This window comes from Oncorhynchus keta, chromosome 21 (genome assembly GCF_023373465.1).
Source record: "Oncorhynchus keta strain PuntledgeMale-10-30-2019 chromosome 21, Oket_V2, whole genome shotgun sequence".
Lineage (NCBI taxonomy): Eukaryota > Metazoa > Chordata > Actinopteri > Salmoniformes > Salmonidae > Oncorhynchus > Oncorhynchus keta.
Window position 1 is genome coordinate 13,391,459 of NC_068441.1, and position 20,899 is coordinate 13,412,357.

The 20,899-nt window shown below is 43.5% G+C and overlaps 1 protein-coding gene across 3 annotated transcripts in view; it reads right to left on the reverse strand.

Moving 5' to 3' along the window:
* LOC118399850 (chemokine-like protein TAFA-1) overlaps positions 1 to 18,024 on the reverse strand; it is a 295,347-nt gene extending 277,323 nt beyond the window's left edge. For 2 of the 3 annotated variants that reach the window (XR_008074133.1, XR_008074134.1), the window contains exons 1-2: positions 17,457 to 18,023; positions 7,213 to 7,346 (exon numbers count right to left, since the gene is read on the reverse strand). Coding sequence is in view for 1 of the 3 variants with exons in the window: in XM_052473355.1 (XP_052329315.1) it covers positions 7,213 to 7,336 (124 nt within the window). In the remaining 2 variants the exon portion in view is untranslated. Of the gene's footprint in view, positions 1 to 7,212; positions 7,347 to 17,456 lie in introns of all 3 variants that reach the window. The other variant, XM_052473355.1, reaches the window with a different exon arrangement.
* Between the last annotated feature and the right edge of the window lie 2,875 nt (positions 18,025 to 20,899).

The window sequence follows — 20,899 nt, forward strand, 5'->3', positions numbered from 1 at the left end:
CAATTTCCCTCTGAATACATTTTTTGATTCCTCATCACATCATCACATCAAGTGATTCCTAATCACATCATTAGTTCACAGTCACACATAGTGGCTCCTTGCATCTTCATGTACAATGTGGAAAACAACTGGCTAACCTGTCAGTCACCAGTTCTGCTGATTTAATCAACAATGAGAGACAGTTTAGCACCGACACTGCAACAAACAATTGACTTCTAATTGTGTCTGATAACACCATATTTGTTTTGTCAAAATGACAGCTGAAGACTTCTCCATCAGAACTAATAATGGTGTATGATACTGTAAATCTTAATATTGTAGCCTACATTGGAATGGGAATCAGCTAGTGCCCTCAGAGATCTAAGGGCGCCTTAAACAGTTCTGCCACTATCATTAACCGACTGCCTCGCCATTGTATTCGATATCCTCCCTGTGGGCATTGATAGGAGACACAATGACAATGCACTTCTATTTGGAAGGGAAACAATTAAATATTCAGTGGCATTTGAACATAAAACTGACTGTAAAGAAATGTTTGATTCCAATCTGACTCCTACAAACAAAAACTATCCATATACCTTTGGATGTTACAGTTTGACCCTTCTATTGGGCTGGAGAGTGTCCAGTAAAATCCACATCAGCAGCCTGCTTTCTTCAGGAATGTTCCTGGCACTACTGTGCTGGTTGGCAGGTGAGGAGAGAGCTGAGCTGGGCTTGTATGTCATGTCACATTCCCCTCATCTGTCAATGTAGTGGATTATTTCTTGAGAGACCAGAATTGGCTGCCCAGAATCAGGGCGCCATCAATCTTCCTGGCGCGGGGGGACGCAGGGGAGGCCACAGAGCAGAGGCTCATGGGAAGGCAGCGGCGCCACTTCCTGAGTAGGTGATGGAGCAGTCAGGCAACTCGTTACTCAATCCCAGCCTCAACTTTGACCAGCATATTTGTCAAATATTCAAATAAAGAAAGAAATGGAGGTTGAAAACCCCTATCTCTCTCATATATTTTCGGTATGCATGTACTGCACAGTGGCATTCTGTCAGCTGGCTGTTGCAGGAAGGGATAAGCCGTTTTTTCAAACATTGTTAGATGCTTGAACAGGCTTGAGGATTACATTTGTACCTTGCTCAACATGACCTTCACTTCCCCTGTGTAGAGATATGTCCACACCCTCATCTGAACACAGAGAGCTACTGCACCATTCACTCACTCAGCCAGAGAGCTCAGGTAGCCAGTGTGAAAATCTGCCTTCATATCGAGATCCACACTACCTTCATTCAAGGCTTCTTTTTGGCACAGAACACATGCCTGTCAATCAAAGAAATTGTTCGAAAATAATGCATATAGACTAGGCAATATTGCAATATTCTGAATATGTGATAGACATGGATGTTTTCAAAATAAGACGTGTGTACAAGGCCAGAAGTTGTGTAAACAGAAATACTGCGTCAAAGGAAAGTTTGACTGAGTCCAGCCCACAAGGCAGAAGCACAACTACTCACACACAGCTATTTGTTTTGTGTATTGACTGCCAAAAGTTGTAGCCATCTTAAAAGGCTTTGAGCCGTAACCTATGAAGCGTAACATGTAAAGTTCCTTTAAAAAATATATGTTTACAATGTTCTCAGCATCAAAACCATGTATGTAACCAGATGAAAGCATCTTACAGAGTAATGCATTATGTCAGGTAAATATGATGCATCCCGGTTGAATTCTGTTTAACATTTCTCCTATTCAATTATGACTATCCATTAACCTGTTAAATTGTATTTGATTCCAGAAAACAGCCAAGCATAAAACCAAAGTGTTTATCAATCTGAGATCTCACTCTCGTCTGTCTCCACACACTGTATACAGTATATTTATATCCCATAGTCTGGTCGCTGAAACCAGAGAGCATCCTAAGATCATAAAATCAATTCTAATACAAATATTCATCATAGCATTTCAATTCCGAGAAAGCAGTTCTCGTTAGATGGGTTAACGCCAGTATGCACATGAGTAAGATTGATGAGCACTTAAAAGGCCTTGAAAGTACAGTAAAACAAAAACAACAAAAAGTGTCCATCACCCGGCCAACATAAAGGCAACATAAATCTGGAGTGGTTTTTGATTATGATCGTGAATGTCAACACATCCAATAGTGATTATACTGCATGTATTGTAACGTGTCATTGCCAGTGATTGTAATGCTTTATTACTGTTAGTTGTAGATAGCCAGAGCTTAACTTAGCCGTTCTATCATTCTAGAATTTGAAAATAAGCCAGTGACAGTACTCACTGAGTACATGCTGCTGATTGACCATCTCAATCTTCTCCATAGCACACTGAACAATAAATGCATCCGCTGCTCTTCTGTGCCAAGAATCATCCACTTTCACAGTACAGAACACTCCTGCTCTCAGACAAAACACTCTTACCCTCAGACAGAACACTCCTACTCTCAGACTGAACACTCCTGCTCTCAGACAAAACACTCTTACTCTCAGACTGAACACTCCTGCTCTCAGACAAAACACTCTTACTCTCAGACTGAACAGTCCTGCTCTCAGATAAAACACTCTTACTCTCAGACTGAACAGTCCTGCTCTCAGACAAAACACTCTTACTCTCAGACTGAACAGTCCTGCTCTCAGAATGGAAATTACTTGTAGTTTCCCACAAGGATAGAATAAGTGTGTGTGTGTGTGTGTGTGTGTGTGTGTGTGTGTGTGTGTGTGTGTGTGTGTGTGTGTGTGTGTGTGTGTGTGTGTGTGTGTGTGTGTGTGTGTGTGTGTGTGTGTGTGTGTGTGTGTGTGTGTGTGTGTGTGTGTGTGTGTGTGTGTGTGTGTGAGCTGATCTCGCTGACCATAACTTTCACAAAACTAGAACAGGAGGATATTTTTCTCAACCTTAACTTAGCTGACCTCTCTAGATGCAGGCGGTTCTCGTGTTAAAAAGCTAATTCGTTATCAACATACTTGCCTTGACATCATGTTGGAGAAATAAATGCATTTTTTGGGCCTTGTGCTTCAATTACTGTCGTTTCACTCCATGGTGCAGCATGGCTCGGAGAATGAGACAAGCACAGATAGATAGCATCAATGTTTAACAGGTGTTAGGATTTGGTTTCCTGGTGAAAGGGGTTTGGAATACTGTTGTTGTCAGCAGCTGGTTTCCTGGTGAAAGGGGTTTGGAATACTGTTGTTGCCAGCAGCTGGTTTCCTGGTGAAAGGGGTTTGGAATACTGTTGTTGTCAGCAGCTGGTTTCCTGGTGAAAGGGTTTTGGAATACTGTTGTTGTCAGCAGCTGGTTTCCTGGTGAAAGGGGTTTGGAATACTGTTGTTGTCAGCAGCTGGTTTCCTGGTGAAAGGGTTTTGGAATACTGTTGTTGTCAGCAGCTGGTTTCCTGGTGAAAGGGTTTTGGAATACTGTTGTTGTCAGCAGCTGGTTTCCTGGTGAAAGGGGTTTGGAATACTGTTGTTGTCAGCAGCTGGTTTCCTGGTGAAAGGGGTTTGGAATACTGTTGTTGTCAGCAGCTGCGGGGAGCGAGTCATTATTAAAAAAGCTTAAAGCAGCCTGTTTCTGCCAAAGACACATGGCTCGGGAGAGAATGAACGCCACAACTCTACTCCCACTGGCGTAAAGTACATCAGTAAAATACTTTAAAGTACTACTTAAGTAGTTTTTGGGGTGTATCTGTACTTTAATATTTATATTTATGATAACTTTTACTTCACTACATTCCGGAAGAATATAATTTACTTTTCACTGCATACATTTTCCCTGACACCCAAAAGTACTCGTTACATTTCTAATGCTAGGCAATACAGGAAAATGGTCAAGTTCACACACTTATCAAGAAAACATCCCTGCTCATCCTTACTGTCTGTGATCTGCTGGACTCACTAAACACAAATGCTTTGTTTGCAGATTATGTGTTGGAGTGTTTTGTGCCATCTGATTTGCTTAATGTAAGAAATTTGAAATGAGTTTTACTTTTACTGTTACTTTTGATACTTAAGTATATTATAGCAATTATATTCCCCTTTGATCCTTAAGTATATTTTAAAACAAATACCTTTAGAGTTTTACTCAAGTAGTATTTTACTGGGTGACTCACCTTTACTTGAGTCATTTTCTATTAAGGTATCTTTTACTTTTACTCAATAATGACAATTGTGTACTTTTTCCACCACTGTCTGCTGCCACATAAATGGGGAAAATCAGACCCACCTCACTGGCACCCTCCCCCTTTGCCCCCACAGTCGACAAGGAACTGGATTTAATTGTTGAATGTTTCCAGAGAGGGAGAGAGAAACATAATTGTAATTTCCATGTGAGCCACTGTGATCAAAGCAGCCTGCACTCATAGCATACTGATGGGGAGTTTAGCCTAGAGCTTGTCCTACGTATCAACCAAACAGCTCGTCTGATAGATTCAGGATGCTGCAGTCATTCTTTCCCCACACTGAGAATCCTCTCCCATTAAAAAGTGCTCTTTGTCTATCTGGGGCTGAGGGGGAGTTTCAACCTCTGATCAAAACAGCAGCTGCAGCTGAGCTTAAACATTTACAATCAACTCCAAGCAACAAAATATTTATTTATTCCAAAGAATGTATGAGAATGTCAATAGAAACAACTTTGAAGATAAAGTAGTTATACAGTTAGCAGTCAAAAGATTAGACACACCTACTCATTCAAGGGTTTTCTTTATTTTGACTATTTTCAACATTGTAGAATAATAATGAAGACATCAAAACTATGAAATAACACATATGGAATAATGTAGTAACCAAAAAAGTGTTAATCAAATCAAAATATATTTCATATTTGAGATTCTTCCAAGTAGCCACCCTTTGCCTTGATGACAGCTTTGCACACTCTTGGTATTCTTTCAACCAGCTTCAAGAGGTAGTCACCTGCAATGCGTTTCAATTAACAGGTGTGCCTTCTTAAAAGTTCATTTGTGGAATTTCTTTCTTTCTTAATGCATTTGATCCAATCAGTTGTGTTGTGACAAGGTAGGAGGGTATACAGAAGCCCAGAAGCCCTATTTGGTAAAAGACCAAGTGCATATAATGGCAAGAACAGCTCAAGACCCAGAGTTACCTCTGCTGCAGAGGATAAGTTCATTAGAGTAAACTGCACCTCAGATTGCAGCCCAAATAAATGCTTCACAGAGTTCAAGTAACAGACACATCTGTACATCAACTCTTCAGATGAGACTGTGTGAATCAGGCCTTCATGGTTAAATTGCTGCAAAGAAACCACTACTAAAGGACACTAATAAAAATAAGAGACTTGATTGGGCCAAGAAACACGAGCAATGGACATTAGACCGGTGGAAATCTGTCCTTTGGTCTGATGAGTCCAAATTTGAGATTTTTGGTTCCTTTGTGAGATGCAGAGTAGGTGATCCCACCATGAAGCATGGAGGAGGTGTGATGGTGTGGGGGTGCTTTGCTGGTGACACTGTTGGTGATTTATTTAGAATTCAAGGCACACTTAACCAGCATGGCTACCAAAGCATTCTGCAGCGATACACCATCCCATCTGGTTTGTGCTTAGTGGGAGTATCATTGGTTTTTCAACAGGTCAATGACCCAAAACACACCTACTGGCTGAAGGAGAGTGATAGTGCTGCATCAGATGACATGGCCTCCACAATCTCCCGACCTCAACCAAATTGAGATGGTTTGGGATGAAGTGGACCACAGAGTGAGGAAAAAGCAGCCAACAAGTGCTCAGCAAATGTGGGAACTCCTTCAAGACTGTTGGGAAAGCATTCCTCATGAAGCTGATTGAGAGAATGCTAAGAATGTGCAAAAGCTGTCATCATGGCAAAGGGTGGCTACTTGGATGAATCTCAAATATAAAATATATTTTGATTTGTCTAACACTTTTTTGGTTACTACATGATTCTATATGTGTTATTTCATAGTTGTGATGTCTTCAATATTAGTCTACAATGTAGAAAATTGTAAAAATAAAGAAAAAGCCTTGAATGAGTAGGTGTGTCCAAACTTTTGACTGGTACTGTATGTAGAGCTGGAGCCATAAGCAATGAACCATTAGAATCAAACAATCCATTATACCATGCTAGCATCTATAAAAACAAACAATCCATTATACCATGCTAGCATCTATAGAAACAAACAATCCATTATACCATGCTAGCATCTATAGAAAACAAACAATCCATTATACCATGCTAGCATCTATAGAAACAAACAATCCATTATACCATGCTAGCATCTATAGAAACAAACAATCCATTATACCATGCTAGCATCTATAGAAACAAACAATCCATTATACCATGCTAGCATCTATAGAAACAAACAATCCATTATACCATGCTAGCATCTATAGAAACAAACAATCCATTATACCATGCTAGCATCTATAGAAACAAACAATCCATTATACCATGCTAGCATCTATAGAAACAAACAATCCATTATACCATGCTAGCATCTATAGAAACAAACAATCCATTATACCATGCTAGCATCTATAGAAACAAACAATCCATTATACCATGCTAGCATCTATAGAAACAAACAATCCATTATACCATGCTAGCATCTATAGAAACAAACAATCCATTATACCATGCTAACATCTATAGAAACAAACAATCCATTATACCATGCTAACATCTATAGAAACAAACAATCCATTATACCATGCTAGCATCTATAGAAACAAACAATCCATTATACCATGCTAACATCTATAGAAACAAACAATCCATTATACCATGCTAGCATCGATAGAAACAAACAATCCATTATACCATGCTAACATCTATAGAAACAAACAATCCATTATACCATGCTAGCATCGATAGAAACAAACAATCCATTATACCATGCTAACATCTATAGAAACAAACAATCCATTATACCATGGTAGCATCTATAGAAACAAACAATCCATTATACCATGCTAGCATCTATAGAAACAAACAAGCACAAAAATGAATTCAACCACAGGGCACTATTCTTCTTCTCACAGTAGCTACCATAGTGGTTTCAAACCACCATCAAAAACCATCGCTATTACAAAAAGACAGAAGACTGTTTTCTCACTGTATCCACCAGGGACACAGTGAATGGTAACATAGCATTATTATACCCTGACACGTCTCAGAGAGCTCCCCTGAGAGACTGGCTGGGTACTGGGTAGCATGTGATGTGGCAGACAGAACAGAGACAGGGGCTCACCCAGGATCTGTATGGCATTGCGTCCGGGCCGCGGAACGTGGTGCTGCTGGATAGTCTCGTACAGTGTGGCCTGGCACAGCAGCAGGAAGCCTAAGCTAATCCACAGGCCCAGGAACCAGGACATGGCAGAGCGGCTGCAGAAAGAGTGCAAAGAGAAGGTTAAAGCAACATGGCAGGGCAGGGTGGCAGAGTGGCTACAGGAGTAGGGCAGAGAGAGGGTTAAAGAGACGGGGCAGGGTGGCAGAGTGGCTACAGGAGGAGGGCAGAGAGAGGGTTAAGGAGACATGTCAGGGCAGGGGCAGCTACAGGAGGAACTGAGAGGGGGTTAAAGAGACATGGCAGGGGCAGCTACAGGAGGAACTGAGAGGGGGTTAAAGACACATGGCAGGGGCAACTACAGGAGGAACTGAGAGGGGGTTAAAGAGACATGGCAGGGGCAGCTACAGTAGGAACTGAGAGGGGGTTAAAGAGACATGGCAGGGGCAACTACAGGAGGAACTGAGAGGGGGTTAAAGAGACATGGCAGGGGCAGCTACAGGAGGAAATCAGAGAGAGGGTTTAAGAGACATGGCAGAGGGTGTCTAATAGAGGAGATAGAAAACACTGAGTGGGTGATGGAGGGCGACCCACAAAATACATGGAAGGAATATTGAAAAGAAACACAAACCTAATGAGAGAGGTTAGGAGAGGTGAAGTTAGGGACAGTGGCTCTTAGAAGAAAGAACAGGTATAAACATTGATCGGCATGGCCAACATGGGGAGGGCTATCCCAGGACAATCAAAACAACTATCTGAAGAGAAAGGGACAAGGTCAAACTTGTCAAAATTCACCATACTACAAGAGAACAGAAAATTATTGTGACATGACTCAGAGACAAAAAAATATCCCAGACTTGTGTATAGGGTAGCTACAGAGAAAACAGGACCATTAAATCCCCAGTGTTGCATGTGTAGCAAAGATATTACCCGCAACACAGTCACCTCTCCAACGATGGACATATTTTATGAGTTCCAAACAACACTGTGCAATTGGAAAATAGACACCACTTGAACCAAAGATCACAAATCAACCAATTTTGATCACCATCTTCACACCATGTACACACTGTAGCCTACCAAGTCAAAATATAAAGGCCCAAAATGTATGCTTCCATTCCACACATAAAGGCATGATGAGACGCCTTGGCCATTCATTTAACGATCGCCTAACGGATGCTGAAGGCCGACATATGGACCCACGCCTCGCTCGCCCTTCCTCACAGTGAATAATAACTCCGCCTCTCCAGGTGTTACTACCTCCTCTCCTCATAATTCCATTGTGAAACATGCTCGGTCCTGAATTCACTACAGCCTTCCAAAACTGCATCCCAGTCATTCAGTAGATTTTCCACATCCTCATTTGTAAAAGTGACCTGGTCCCATACTGATAATCAATCTCAGAGTGTTTGTAAATGATATAGTAAATTGGAAGGGTAGAATTATGTCTTTCATGGAGTTATCAGAGATATGGGAAGGTCCGCTCAATCCAAGATTACAGCCAATTAATTACAGCATTACACCCAAAAAAGTATACCAGTTTCATTTCAACACCAGAATGTTGAAAGCTGTGCTATACAGATTGCAAAATAGCTTGGAAGAGATTTTGTTATGTACCGATTTTATGGCACAGGGGGAATGAGTGATATAAAATGACGCAAGGTTTAAGACTTCGTGCTTTTCAGCTAAAACTATTGTTCTTGCCACCATCAAAATGTTGAATATTTAGAGTATACAATCATCGCAGCTCTGCAGATGTTGTTGTGAAGATACAGAAAGAATATACCCTTTCGTCTGGTATAGCCCTCAGGTAACCAGTTTCCGGTCTCAGGTTCGGGAATGGCTGAAAAAGCACAACATTAATCAAAAATGGTTGGGAGATCTGGAGAAACCTGGTCGGTCAGGTGATACTATACTAATACTCTTCAACATCTTCAACTCTCAATCTGTGGATTATATTTGATAAAATAGATTCAAATTGTATATTAAACACAGCATAGTTGAAAGATCCCGTGGTTCTTCCTTTAAAAGTTGTGGCATACTGCAGCACTGCTTGCTGGGTGCCACAGAATTCAATGGCATGTTATTTGAGTGTTAGCCATTGTTGCCAGAATGACGCAATTTACCACAATCTGCCAAAATCTATCACAAACAGCAATCCATGCTTTGGTTTAGTTTATTTGGTACTGTTTCCAAATGCTAACGTTTCAGCATTTGTGGTACAAATCCTATTCAAGTCATGGTACTGATATTAGCATTTTTTTGCACAGTATGTTCAAAACATCTATATGTGACTTTGTTGAGCTTCATAATACCAGTTCTCTGCTGCCAATGACTGGAACGATTTGCAAAAATCAATGAAGCTGGAGACCCATATCTCCCTCACTAACTTTAAGCTCCAGCTGTCAGAGCAGCTCACAGATCACTGCACGTGTACATAGCCCATCTGTGAATAGCCCATCCAACTACCTCATCCCCATACTGTTAATTGTTTTTTTGCTCCTTTGCACCCCAGTATCTCTACTTGCACATTCATCTTCTGCACATCTATCACTCCAGTGTTTAATTGCTAAATTGTATTTATTTCCCCACTGTGGCTTATTTATTGCCTTACCTCCCTTATCTTACCTAATTTGCACACAATGTATATAGACTTTCTTTCTCTATTGTGTTATTGACTGTATGTTTGTTTATTCCATGTGTAACTCTGTGTTGTTGTTTGTGTCGCACTGCTTTGCTTTCTCTCTGCCAGGTCGCAATTGTAAATGAGAACTTGTTCTCAACTAGCCTACCTGGTGAAATAAAAAATACAAATATGGACACCTTTTATATTCGAGTCGAACACTGCTGAACACTGCAGTAAAATAGAATACCTGACTTCAACTGAAAGACTGATGTCCAGCGCCTTCTCGCTATCTCCCTTGTTCGTGAAACACGTTTGGACCGTAGTATGGCACAGATTGCCATTGTGTTGTCCTCTTGGTAGTTTTTTTTGTTATAGTAAATCAAATCAAATATGTTGATAAATGGAAAAGAATCGGCAGACCTAAAGAGACCTCCCAGTAAGCAAAACTAAGTTGAAAAGACATTGCAACTGGCTCAATTTAGGTTCTGAAATATAGGTGAAAAAAATGTTTTTATCTGACATTTTAAATACATACTGTATTTTTCAGATGTTGAAAATGCATATTTTGAAATCAGTTTAATTTTCAGATCTGAATGAAAGATGAAAGGACGTATTTTCCGGATATTGAAAATGCATATTTTCCAGACCATGAAATCAGGTAACTTTTCAGTTCTGAATAAAAATTTAAAATATGGCATTTACGGATGTTGAAAATGCATATTTTCGGGTTTGTGATTCTATGACCAGCATTATCACAATAATATTACTTTTTAAAAATGTAATTTAGGAAAGAGGAGCCAAATGAAGATTACAACATATAATATTTATTATTGTTCCCGTCTGTCACATTCACTGTCACGACTTCCGCCGAAGTCTTCCAGCACCTCCACCAGCACAACCGGGGTCTCTCCTGAGCGCCCCTTTCCCGCCTGAGCCCAGTGGGATCCGTCTCTCCTTGCCACAGGAGTACGACGGGAGTGCTGACAACTGCCAGGGGTTCCTCCTTCAACTTAACCTCTAGCTGGCCACGGTCCACCCAGCTCCATCGGATCATGAGAGGGTGTCTGCCCTCGTCTCGTGCCTCACCAGGAAAGCCCTGGAGTGGGCCAACGCGTGTGGAGAGAGGGAGATGCGGCATTGGACCATCACGGACGTCCAATTCAGGGTCTGTTGGTTCCATCCTCCCGCAGCCTCTCTCCTATACCCATTGAGCTGGGAGGGGTGGTGCGCAGGGAGACCGGAGGGGGTTTCCGCTCGTGCACCATCTGTGGCCACAGAGGTAGCACTGCTGGTCGGTGCCGGGTTGGTTCCTCTGGGAATCGAGGCAGCAGGCAGGGCGCTCTGGCGTCAACCCAGGTGAGCAAGCACCATTCTCACCCAGAGTCCTCTGTTGCACATATGTTTGGGTCTGTCACTTTTCCTGAGTTTTCCCCGCATTCCCAGCATAAAGCGCTCGTAGATTCAGGCGCAGCTGGGAATTTAATTGATAGTTTAGGGACCCCCATTGTTCCCATGGATGTGCCCTTCCCCGTTCACGCCTTAGATAGTCGACCATTAGGGTCAGGGTTAATTAGGGAGGTCACCCCTCCTTTGGGCATGGTGACGCAGGGGGTCACACGGAGAAAATTAGTTTTTTCAATATTGACTCTCCTGCGTTTCCCATGGTGCTGCAAGCGCACCGAGTATGTGTCCCTGGTGCGCAAAGTGCTTGGTCGCCTGAGCATGACCTGTACGTCAAGGCTGAGAAATGCCTGTTCTTCCAACAGTCTGTCTCCTTACTAGGGTATCGCATTTCCACATCAGGGGTGACCGCATTGAAGCTGTGCATAATTGGCCGACTCCCAACATGGTAAAGGAGGTGCAGCGATTCTTAGGGTTTGCCAACTACTACCAGAGGCTTATCCGGGGTTTTGGTCAGGTAGTGGCTCCCATCACTTCACTGCTGAAGGGGGGCCCGGTGCGTTTGCAGTGGACAGCTGAAGCGGACAGGGCTTTCAGTCACCTGGGGGCTTTGTTTACCTCGACTCCTGTGTTGGCTCATCCGTATCCCTCTTTGGCGTTCATAGTGGAGGTGGATGCCTCCGAGGCTGGGATAGGAGCTGTGCTCTCTCAGCGCTCGGGTACGCCACCAAAGCTCCGCCCTTGTGCCTTCTTCTCGAAGAGGCTCAGCCCGGCGGAGCGAAACTATGACGCGGGGGACCGGGAGTTGTTGGCTGTCGTCAAGGCCCTGAAGGCGTAGAGACATTGACTTGAGGGGGCTAGGCACTCTTTTCTCATCTGGACTGACCACCACAATCTGGAGTACATCCGGGCGGCGAGGGGACTGAACCCTCACCAGGCAAGGTGGGCCATGTTTTTCACCCATTTTGTGTTTACCCTTTCTTACAGACCAGGCTCCCAGAACGTTAAGGTAGATGTATTGTCCCGGCTGTATGACACAGAGGGGCAGCCCATGGATCCCACTCCCATACTCCCCGCCTCTTGCTTGGTGGCGCCGGTAGTGTGGGAGCTGGACGTGGACATTGAGCGGGCGTCACGTGCAGAGTCCGCTCCCCCTCAGTGTCCAGCTGGGCGTCTGTACGTTCCGTCTGCTTCCACGACCGGCTGATCTATTGGGCCCACACGTCACCCTCCTCTGGTCATCCTGGGATCGTTCGGACGGTGCGCTGTCTTAGTGGGAAGTACTGGTGGCCCACTTTAGCTAAGGATGTGAGGGTTTATGTTTCCTCCTGCTCGGTGAGTGCCCAGTGCAAGGCTCCTAGACAGCTACCCAGAGGTAAGTTACAACCCTTACCCGTTCCACAACGGCCGTGGTCGCACCTGTCAGTGGATTTCCAAACCGATCTTCCACCTTCATAGGGTAACACCACGATCCTGGTTGTTGGGGATCATTTTTCTAAGTCCTGTCGTCTCCTCCCTTTGCCCGGTCTCCCTACGACCCTACAAAGTGCGGAGGCCCTGTTTACACACGTCTTCCGGCACTATGGGGTGCCAGAGGATATAGTGTCTGATCGGAGTCCCCAGTTCACGTCAAGGGTCTGGAAGGCGTTCATGGAACGTCTGGGGGTCTCGGTCAGCCATACCTCAGGATTTCACCCCGAGAGTAACGGGCAGGTGGAGAGAGTTAACCACGATGTCGGTAGGTTTCTGAGGTCTTATTGCCAGGACCGGCCAGGGGAGTGGGTGGCTTTCGTGCCCTGGGCAGAGATGGCCCAGAACACGCTCCGCCACTCCTCCACTAACCTTTCTCCCTTCCAGTGTGTATTGGGGTATCAGCCGGTTCTGGCTCCTTGGCATCAGAGTCAGACCGAGGCTCCTGCGGTGAACGACTGGTTCAGAAAGTTGGCACAGACCCTCACTGCAGTGAGGCCCCGGTGTTCGCACCGGAGGACAGGGTCTGGCTCTCGACCCGAAACCTGCCCCTCCGCCTGCCCTGTTGGAAGCTGGGTCCGCGGTTTTTGGGGCCATTTAAAGTCCTGAGGAGAGTGAATGAGGTATGTTACAGCTTCCCCCCAATTACCGCATTAACTCCGTGCGGATTTTGCCTGTAGTCCATGGGTTCTGGTTGGGAGATGTACGTATGGTCACTGTGGGGACGACGTCATCGATGCACTTATTGATGAAGCCAGTGACTGATGTGGTGAACATATTCCAGTCTGTGCTAGCAAAACAGTCCTGTAGCTTAGCATCTGCGTCATCTGACCATTTCCATTGTCGTCCCCACGGTGAACACATTTGATTTTGTTTTGATTGTTCAAGTATAGCATGAGCAATAGTTCTGGTAGTTTTACAATCAGTGAATATGGTCATTTTTAGATATACAGGGTAAAGTTGATCATTCCAATAACTAGACAGCAATCACTTTTGTGAGCCGCACTGCATGGTCAATGCGGGAGGAAAAGAGAATCTCACTCCAGGAAAAATGTGTAAATGGTCAAAACCATTTGATTTGTTCTATCAATTAATTTGCTATGTCATAGGATGCTCCCCCTAATCTGATAGTGGGGTTGTAGATGCCCAGTCAACCTTATGGCTCATCTCAGGTGCTTACAAACCCCATAGACATTTAAATAATTTACACACACACAGACACACAGACACACACACACACGCGCACACACACGTGTTTATGTAACAAATGTTAGTGTGTCGGATCATATCACATTGAACCAAATCGCATCGATTCATTCCTCGAATCAAACCGAATTGCACTGAATCGTTTCAAACAAAAGCATATCATTCCTGTATTGAATCGGAGCCCGTGTACAGTATCTAGATACGAATCTAGTCGTCTTTAAGGGGAAAGATGCACATCTATACTAGAGCACAGTAGAGCACAGTAGAGTATAGTACGGTTTCTTTACTTTACTGTAATCTACTGTGCTCTACTGTATTGTACTGTACTCTACAGTACTGTACTCTTTCTTTACTATACGTTACTGTAATGTAGTGTACTCTGCTGTGCTCTACTGCACTGTGCTGTTCAAACTTGTGAAACATAGATGTCTATGATTGGATCAGATTTGGTCAGGTCCAGACCGAACCAATCTGAATCAGTTATAGACGTATATGTTTGGGCCAAATCAAAGCTGGTATGGACAGGACCAAATGTGAAACAATGACAGACTTCCATGTTTTGGCCAAATACAGGCCGGTCCGGACAGTATGTTTGTGGATGTTGAAATCAAGGCCGGACAGGATGAAATCTGAACCAAACATATACAGTACCAGTCAACAGTTTGGACACACCTATTCAGACACACCTATACACATACTCATTCAATGTTTTTTCTTTCTTTTTACTATTTTCTACATTGTGGAATTATATTGAAGACATCAAAACTATGAAATAACACATATGGAATCATGTAGTAACCAAGAAAGGGTTAAACAAATCAAACATATATTTTTATTTGATATTCTTCCAAGTAGCTTCAAAGTGCCACCCTTTGCCTCGATGACAGCTTTGAACAGTATTGACATTCTCTCAACCAGCTACAAAAAAAACACTACTAAAGGACACCAAAAATAAGAAGAGACATGCTTGGGCCAAGATTCATGAGCAATGTACATTAGACCGGTGAAAATCTGTCCTTTTGTCTGATGAGTCCAAAATTGAGATTTTTGTTTCCAACAGCCTTGTCTTTGTGAGACACAGAGTAGGTGAACGGATGATCTCTGCATGTGTAGTTCCCGCCGTGAAGCACGGAGGGAGAGGTGTGATGGTGTGGGGGTGATTTTCTTGTGATACTGTCAGTGATTTATTTATAATTCTAGGCACACTTAACCAGCATGGCTACCACAGCATTCTGCAGCGATATGCCATCCCATCTGGTTTGCGCTTAGTGGGACTATCATTTGTTTTTCAACAGGACAATGACTTAACACACATCCAGACTGTGTAAGGGCTATTTGACCAAGAAGGAGAGTCAACCCAATTGAGATGGTTTGGGATGAGTTGGACCGCACAGTGAAGGAAAAGCAGCCAAGAACTGCTCATATGTTGGAACTCGGAAAAGCATTCCAGGCAAAGCTGTTTGAGAGAATACCAAGAGTGTGCAAAACTGTCATCAAGGCAAATGGGTGACCACTTTGAAGAATATCAAATATCTTTTAATTTTTGTAACACTTTTTTGGTTACTACATTATTCTATGTGTTATTTCACAGTTTTGATGTCTTCACCATTATTCTACAATGTAGAAAATAGTAAAAAAGAAAGAAAAAACCCTTGAATGAGTAGGTGTTTGCAAACTTTTTAATGGTACTTTAGGTCTATGATTAGTTCAGATTGGTTGTGAAATCAAGGCAGGTCCAGACCGCATCAAAAGACCCCCACAAAACATTCGGTCCAGACACCACCAATAAAATACCTTGGAGTCGGTCCGTGCTTATTCGGCTATAATGCCTGTTTTACACCACTTCTGAGTTATTACTGAATAATAGTTTCACATTTATAAATTGTGAAAACAATTGCTTCAAAGACTATTTGAAGTGGGGAATCATTTACACATGTAGCCTATTTAGGCTATTCTGTTGCTATCACATACTCTGGCTGTGGAGCTGCCTATCTAGATTCTTTTCTCTCCAAATTATAGGCTAGAAACTTGGTATGTGCATGTCGGTTTGAGAAAAAGTAGACCTTCCTCTACTCTGAAATGACATTGAGACGAGCCTACTGAATATTCAACAACTAGAAATTAATCATATAATTATTAACGGCATATTGTAATCCCCTCTCCTGCAATAAATCCGCTGTAATCCGCAGTTTTGTGGAAATGTGAACTGTTCCCCAGGGAATGCTTTTTACAGCGCTGTTTCTCTCTGGCAAACTGCCTTGTTCCTGAAAAAAAGAAACGGAATCTTTTGCCTGAACAATGGCATGAAGAGAAGAAGCTGCTCTTTCGTCCTCCCCTCCTTTCGTTTCAGCTTTGAGCAACTCTTGGACTGTCAGCATGCATTCATGTCAAATAAGGAATGTTGTCTTGACCGACAGCGCGAGAGAATATGGATGGGGAGGAGACCCAGAAAGATATTTGGACCACACAGGCTTAGGCCTATGAATTTCAATGTAAACTTTCACAAGTTAATGGTAGCCACAAAAAAAAAAAAATCATCATGTCAGTGCTATGTAAAGCAAATCATTTCCACATGACTTTTAGTTGTTTGAATCCCTACCTCTGTGTTTTTTTTATGAAAAAAAACAACAATGCGCACTTCATGCAGGATTGGCCATTTGCTCTTGTTTAATGAGCCATTTGGCTGTCTCTTTGGGTCTAATTAGACCATTGATTTATATCGGCCTTGATGGTTGTGGAATAGATGTTACATTGCCTTTCTTACGAGCATCCAATGTCCGGCCAATTTAGACTAAACACGTAGTGCAATGGCCCCTGCTCGGACACACCTGCGCACAGTCTCTGCACAAGATAGGCTTCCTGCTGATGTGCAAGCTTTCCCTACAACATGGTTGTAAAGGGGCAATTGTACATGGTAAGTAAATGCCTTTGACACGGTTCAGCTTAGGATAGCCTGTAGAAAAATGTCAATGGAATAGACTTGATATGGATTTCATGTGTCAATTTCAGATCTCAATTAAGACTAATAACTGTTTGTAATATAGCCTTGCATTAAAATGAATAAAGAAGGGTCTGGGCTAGAACATTTGCATGTTACAGCCTTGCCTATTGTGTTCCCTAAGTAGCAGCATAAGACTGACATCTCTGCCCTACTTAGAACTGCATGGTACTTTCAGCATATCAGACAACAGGAAATGTCCAAAAACACGCCATATCTGGAATATGCATAGCCTACACTCCTCATTAAACCAAACAGCAGTACAATCCAACACATGTATGCTGGTCATGTCACATGCTCTGCCTGTCTGTTGCTCACAGCCCATACCTGTCATCTTAATACAGTGGCTCCTGGAGCCCTTCCACTTCTTACAGACATGACAGCTAAACCTTATCTTAAAACAGCTCCATAATCCGATTGTTTTAAATGAAAGTATATTTTCAAAAGGAATAGAATATAATCACAAAGCACTAACAGAGTCCCAAAGAATAGCCCCAAACCCTTTACCTGAGTGGTCTGTCTGGTCAGAAGAAAAAGAGCCCGGCTGTCAATATCACCGTCTGTCCAACAGACTCACAACACTGTCTTAAATCCATCCATAGTCTGAGGCCAGGGTTTCCCTACAAAGATCCAGGTGTAAAGGAGCACAGCGCTGCAGGATAAGAGGGTGAGGAGCTCTGTTGTTTCGGCTCCCTCCTCTCACTGTCCGTCTGAAATCCTGAGAGTGCAGTCACCAGAAACCTCCTCAGCTCACAGCCACGACACTCTGTCACAAACTAGCCAGGGTTTACAGGATGGAAAACTGCTCAGGTCACCTTTATATCAGAGCAGACAGCAGCTCCTTTCTCTCCTTCTTTCTCCCTCTCCCTTTTCTCTCTCTTCTTACTCCTGTGAGGATGAAAGCCCTCTCGTGACGACAGGGAGTTAATTTGCCTCCTCACTTCTCAGACACGGTCGGAGATTGGCTCCAGCGGAACGATAGTTCTGTCTCCTCTTGGCTCCGTCCCCCCATTGAGAAGCTGCTCTGGTTGTGTGTGTGAGGCTCAACCCTCTTTCCAAAGCACTAAGTAGTGTCTATATGTGTATTACAATACAGCCCAGCCAGAGAGCGGAAGGGAGAGCGAGGGAATGTCCATAGAGAGAGAGAGAGACCAAGAGAGAGAGGGTGAGAAAGAGAGGGAGAGAGGGAGAGCGGGAGAGAGAGTGAAAGAGCTGGATCACATGTCTTAAAGCAAGACTGCCCACTTCTGCATCGAGACTATCATCTAATGAAGCATGCCTATTAACCCACCTCCACTCGAGACATGATGCTCTGTGCTTTACAGCTGGAATGCTTGTCACTGGGTGTGTGTCCCTTTGTGTGTGTGTGTGTGTGTGTGTGTGTGTGTGTGTGTGTGTGTGTGTGTGTGTGTGTGTGTGTGTGTGTGTGTGTGTGTGTGTGTGTGTGTGTGTGTGTGTGTGTGTGTGTGTGTGTGTGTGTGTGTGTGTGTGTGTGTGTGTGTGTGTGTTGAGAGGGATTGAGAGGGTGTGGAGGAGGGGTGAGGGGTTTTACTCATTGCCATCCAGCGTTTAAACGGAGATTGAAATATGCTCAGAGCATGATGCTTTTAATAGAAGGGAGTTTGCCTCATCCAAGCTCTGTAATCACCACATTATCCAGCGCTGGCTGCTTTGCTGGCTTGCCTGTTTTTGTGGTGGCATTGAGGCTTTGTTTAGCACCCAGATCCTCTTGCCGTTTCACACCTCCCATACAAAGTTGCATCTGCCACAGCTGGCGTAATGAGAGAGCATTCACACGATGTTCAGTCAGAAACTGAATCTGCTGGCTCAGTGGCATAGATGTCCATTGGTTTTCGTGTTGTTGTTGCTAGTCCACAGTCAGGCAGAAGGAAACCAACCAACAGTGTTTATAGGAGGAAATTGAGTGTGTAAAATAGGGGATAGACCACCTAACCCACTCTATGTAGGAGTTCACCTTTAGCTAGAATTACTGTGAACCGGCCAATCAGCCACAGCTGCCAAAGCTCCCTCCAAGACTGTAACGCCCAACACAGGAGATGAGAAGCAGGTAAAGGGAGTGAACCATTTAATATAGACGGACATGCAACGCAACAAGAACAGCATCTGGACATAAACACAACACGACAAACAATGCTGTTTGGAACAACACAGAGGAGCAGACATATATTTTCAGGGACAATCAACAGAGGGAGTCCAGGTCCAGAGTCCAATGAGCGCATCTGCACGTAATGATGGTAAAAGGTGTGTATAATGACGGGTAGCCTGGGGGAGCGGGAGCATTCGTGACAGTACCCCCCCTCTAGGGGCGCCACTCGGCCTCCCACCTGGGCGAGCCAGCTTAGCTACCCCTGGTTCCATCTGCGGCGGTATCCAAGCCCAACGTACCAACAAAACAAAAAAACGTATGGACCGGCTGAGGCATAGGAGCCCGACGAGCCAGCTGAAGCATGATGTGGGATGGGAACCTGCCGAGTCAACCAGGGCAAGGAAACCTCTCGAGCCAGTTAGGACATGACAGCCCGATGATCCATCTTAGGCATCCTCAGTTCCATCGGCGGCGGCCCCCGGGTCCGACTTCACCAACAAAACAAAAACCCCCAAATACTCTCTGATTCTTCTTGTAATGGTAGTAGCATTCTGTAAGGCCCAACACAGGAGATGAGAAGCAGGTAAAGGGAGTGAACCATTTAATATAGACGGACATGCAACGGAACAAGAACAGCATCAGGACATAAACACAACACAACAAACAATGCTGTTTGGAACAACACAGAGGAGCAGACATATATGCAGGGACAATCAACAAAGTGAGGGAGTCCAGGTGAGTCCAATGAGCACAGCTGTGTGTAATGATGGTAACAGGTGTGTATAATGACGGGTAGCCTGGCGCCCTTGAGCGCCAGGGAGGGGAAGCGGGGGCAGGCGTGACACAGACTGACATTTCACAGAAAATTAAACCAACTTATTAGTGATGGGCATCATTCCTTTTCAACACAATTTGATATGTATCTAGATACACAGGCTCCGATACAATACATGAATGATACGTTTAATTTAGATTACAGAGCGAATCGATACGATATGGTTCGATGCATCACGATTCAATGCATTAACATTTGTTGCGTAAACACAACAAAAATTGGAGTAACTGGGGACATCAGGTTAAGGTTAGATTTATGGTTAGGGAAAATAGGATTTTGAATGAGACTGAATTGTGTCTCCACAAGGTTAGCTGTACAAGATTGTGTGTGTGTGTGTGTGTGTGTGTGTGTGTGTGTGTGTGTGTGTGTGTGTGTGTGTGTGTGTGTGTGTGTGTGTGTGTGTGTGTGTGTGTGTGTGTGTGTGTGTGTGTGTGTGTGTGTGTGTGTGTGTGTGTGTGTGTGTGTGTGTGTAAATGATGTATGTTTATGGTGTATGTACTATGTAGCACCTGATCTGAGCCATAAGGGACACTAGGAATCTACCACCCCACTGATAGGGGGACAGGCAATGTTTTGTGTCCTCCCACTTTGGTTCTGAAATCCCCATCACCAACTAATTAACTTGTCATTTTTACAGATTAAGGGTTTGAGCTAGGGTTTGAGCTAGTAATGTATCAATATCTGTTGTTTACAAATGAGCTGTGACGTAGCCAATAAATGTACAGCACAATTTAGCACAACTTTGGATTTCACCCACATTTCAAAGTCTAATGGTTTTGACTGTTTTTCTCTTCCTCTTTTTCAATGCGGTGTGCCTCACAATATGATTGCTGCTCCTTATGAAATAGTCAACTTTAGCCTGTATATCTAAAATGACCAAATACACTGATTGTTTAAAGCAAAACTACCAAACATATTTCTAATGGTGAACCTGAACAGTAAAATCAAAGTATATTCTATGCCCCGTTCAGGAGTTAGCCTACAGTGCAATCAGAAAGTTTTCTGAAT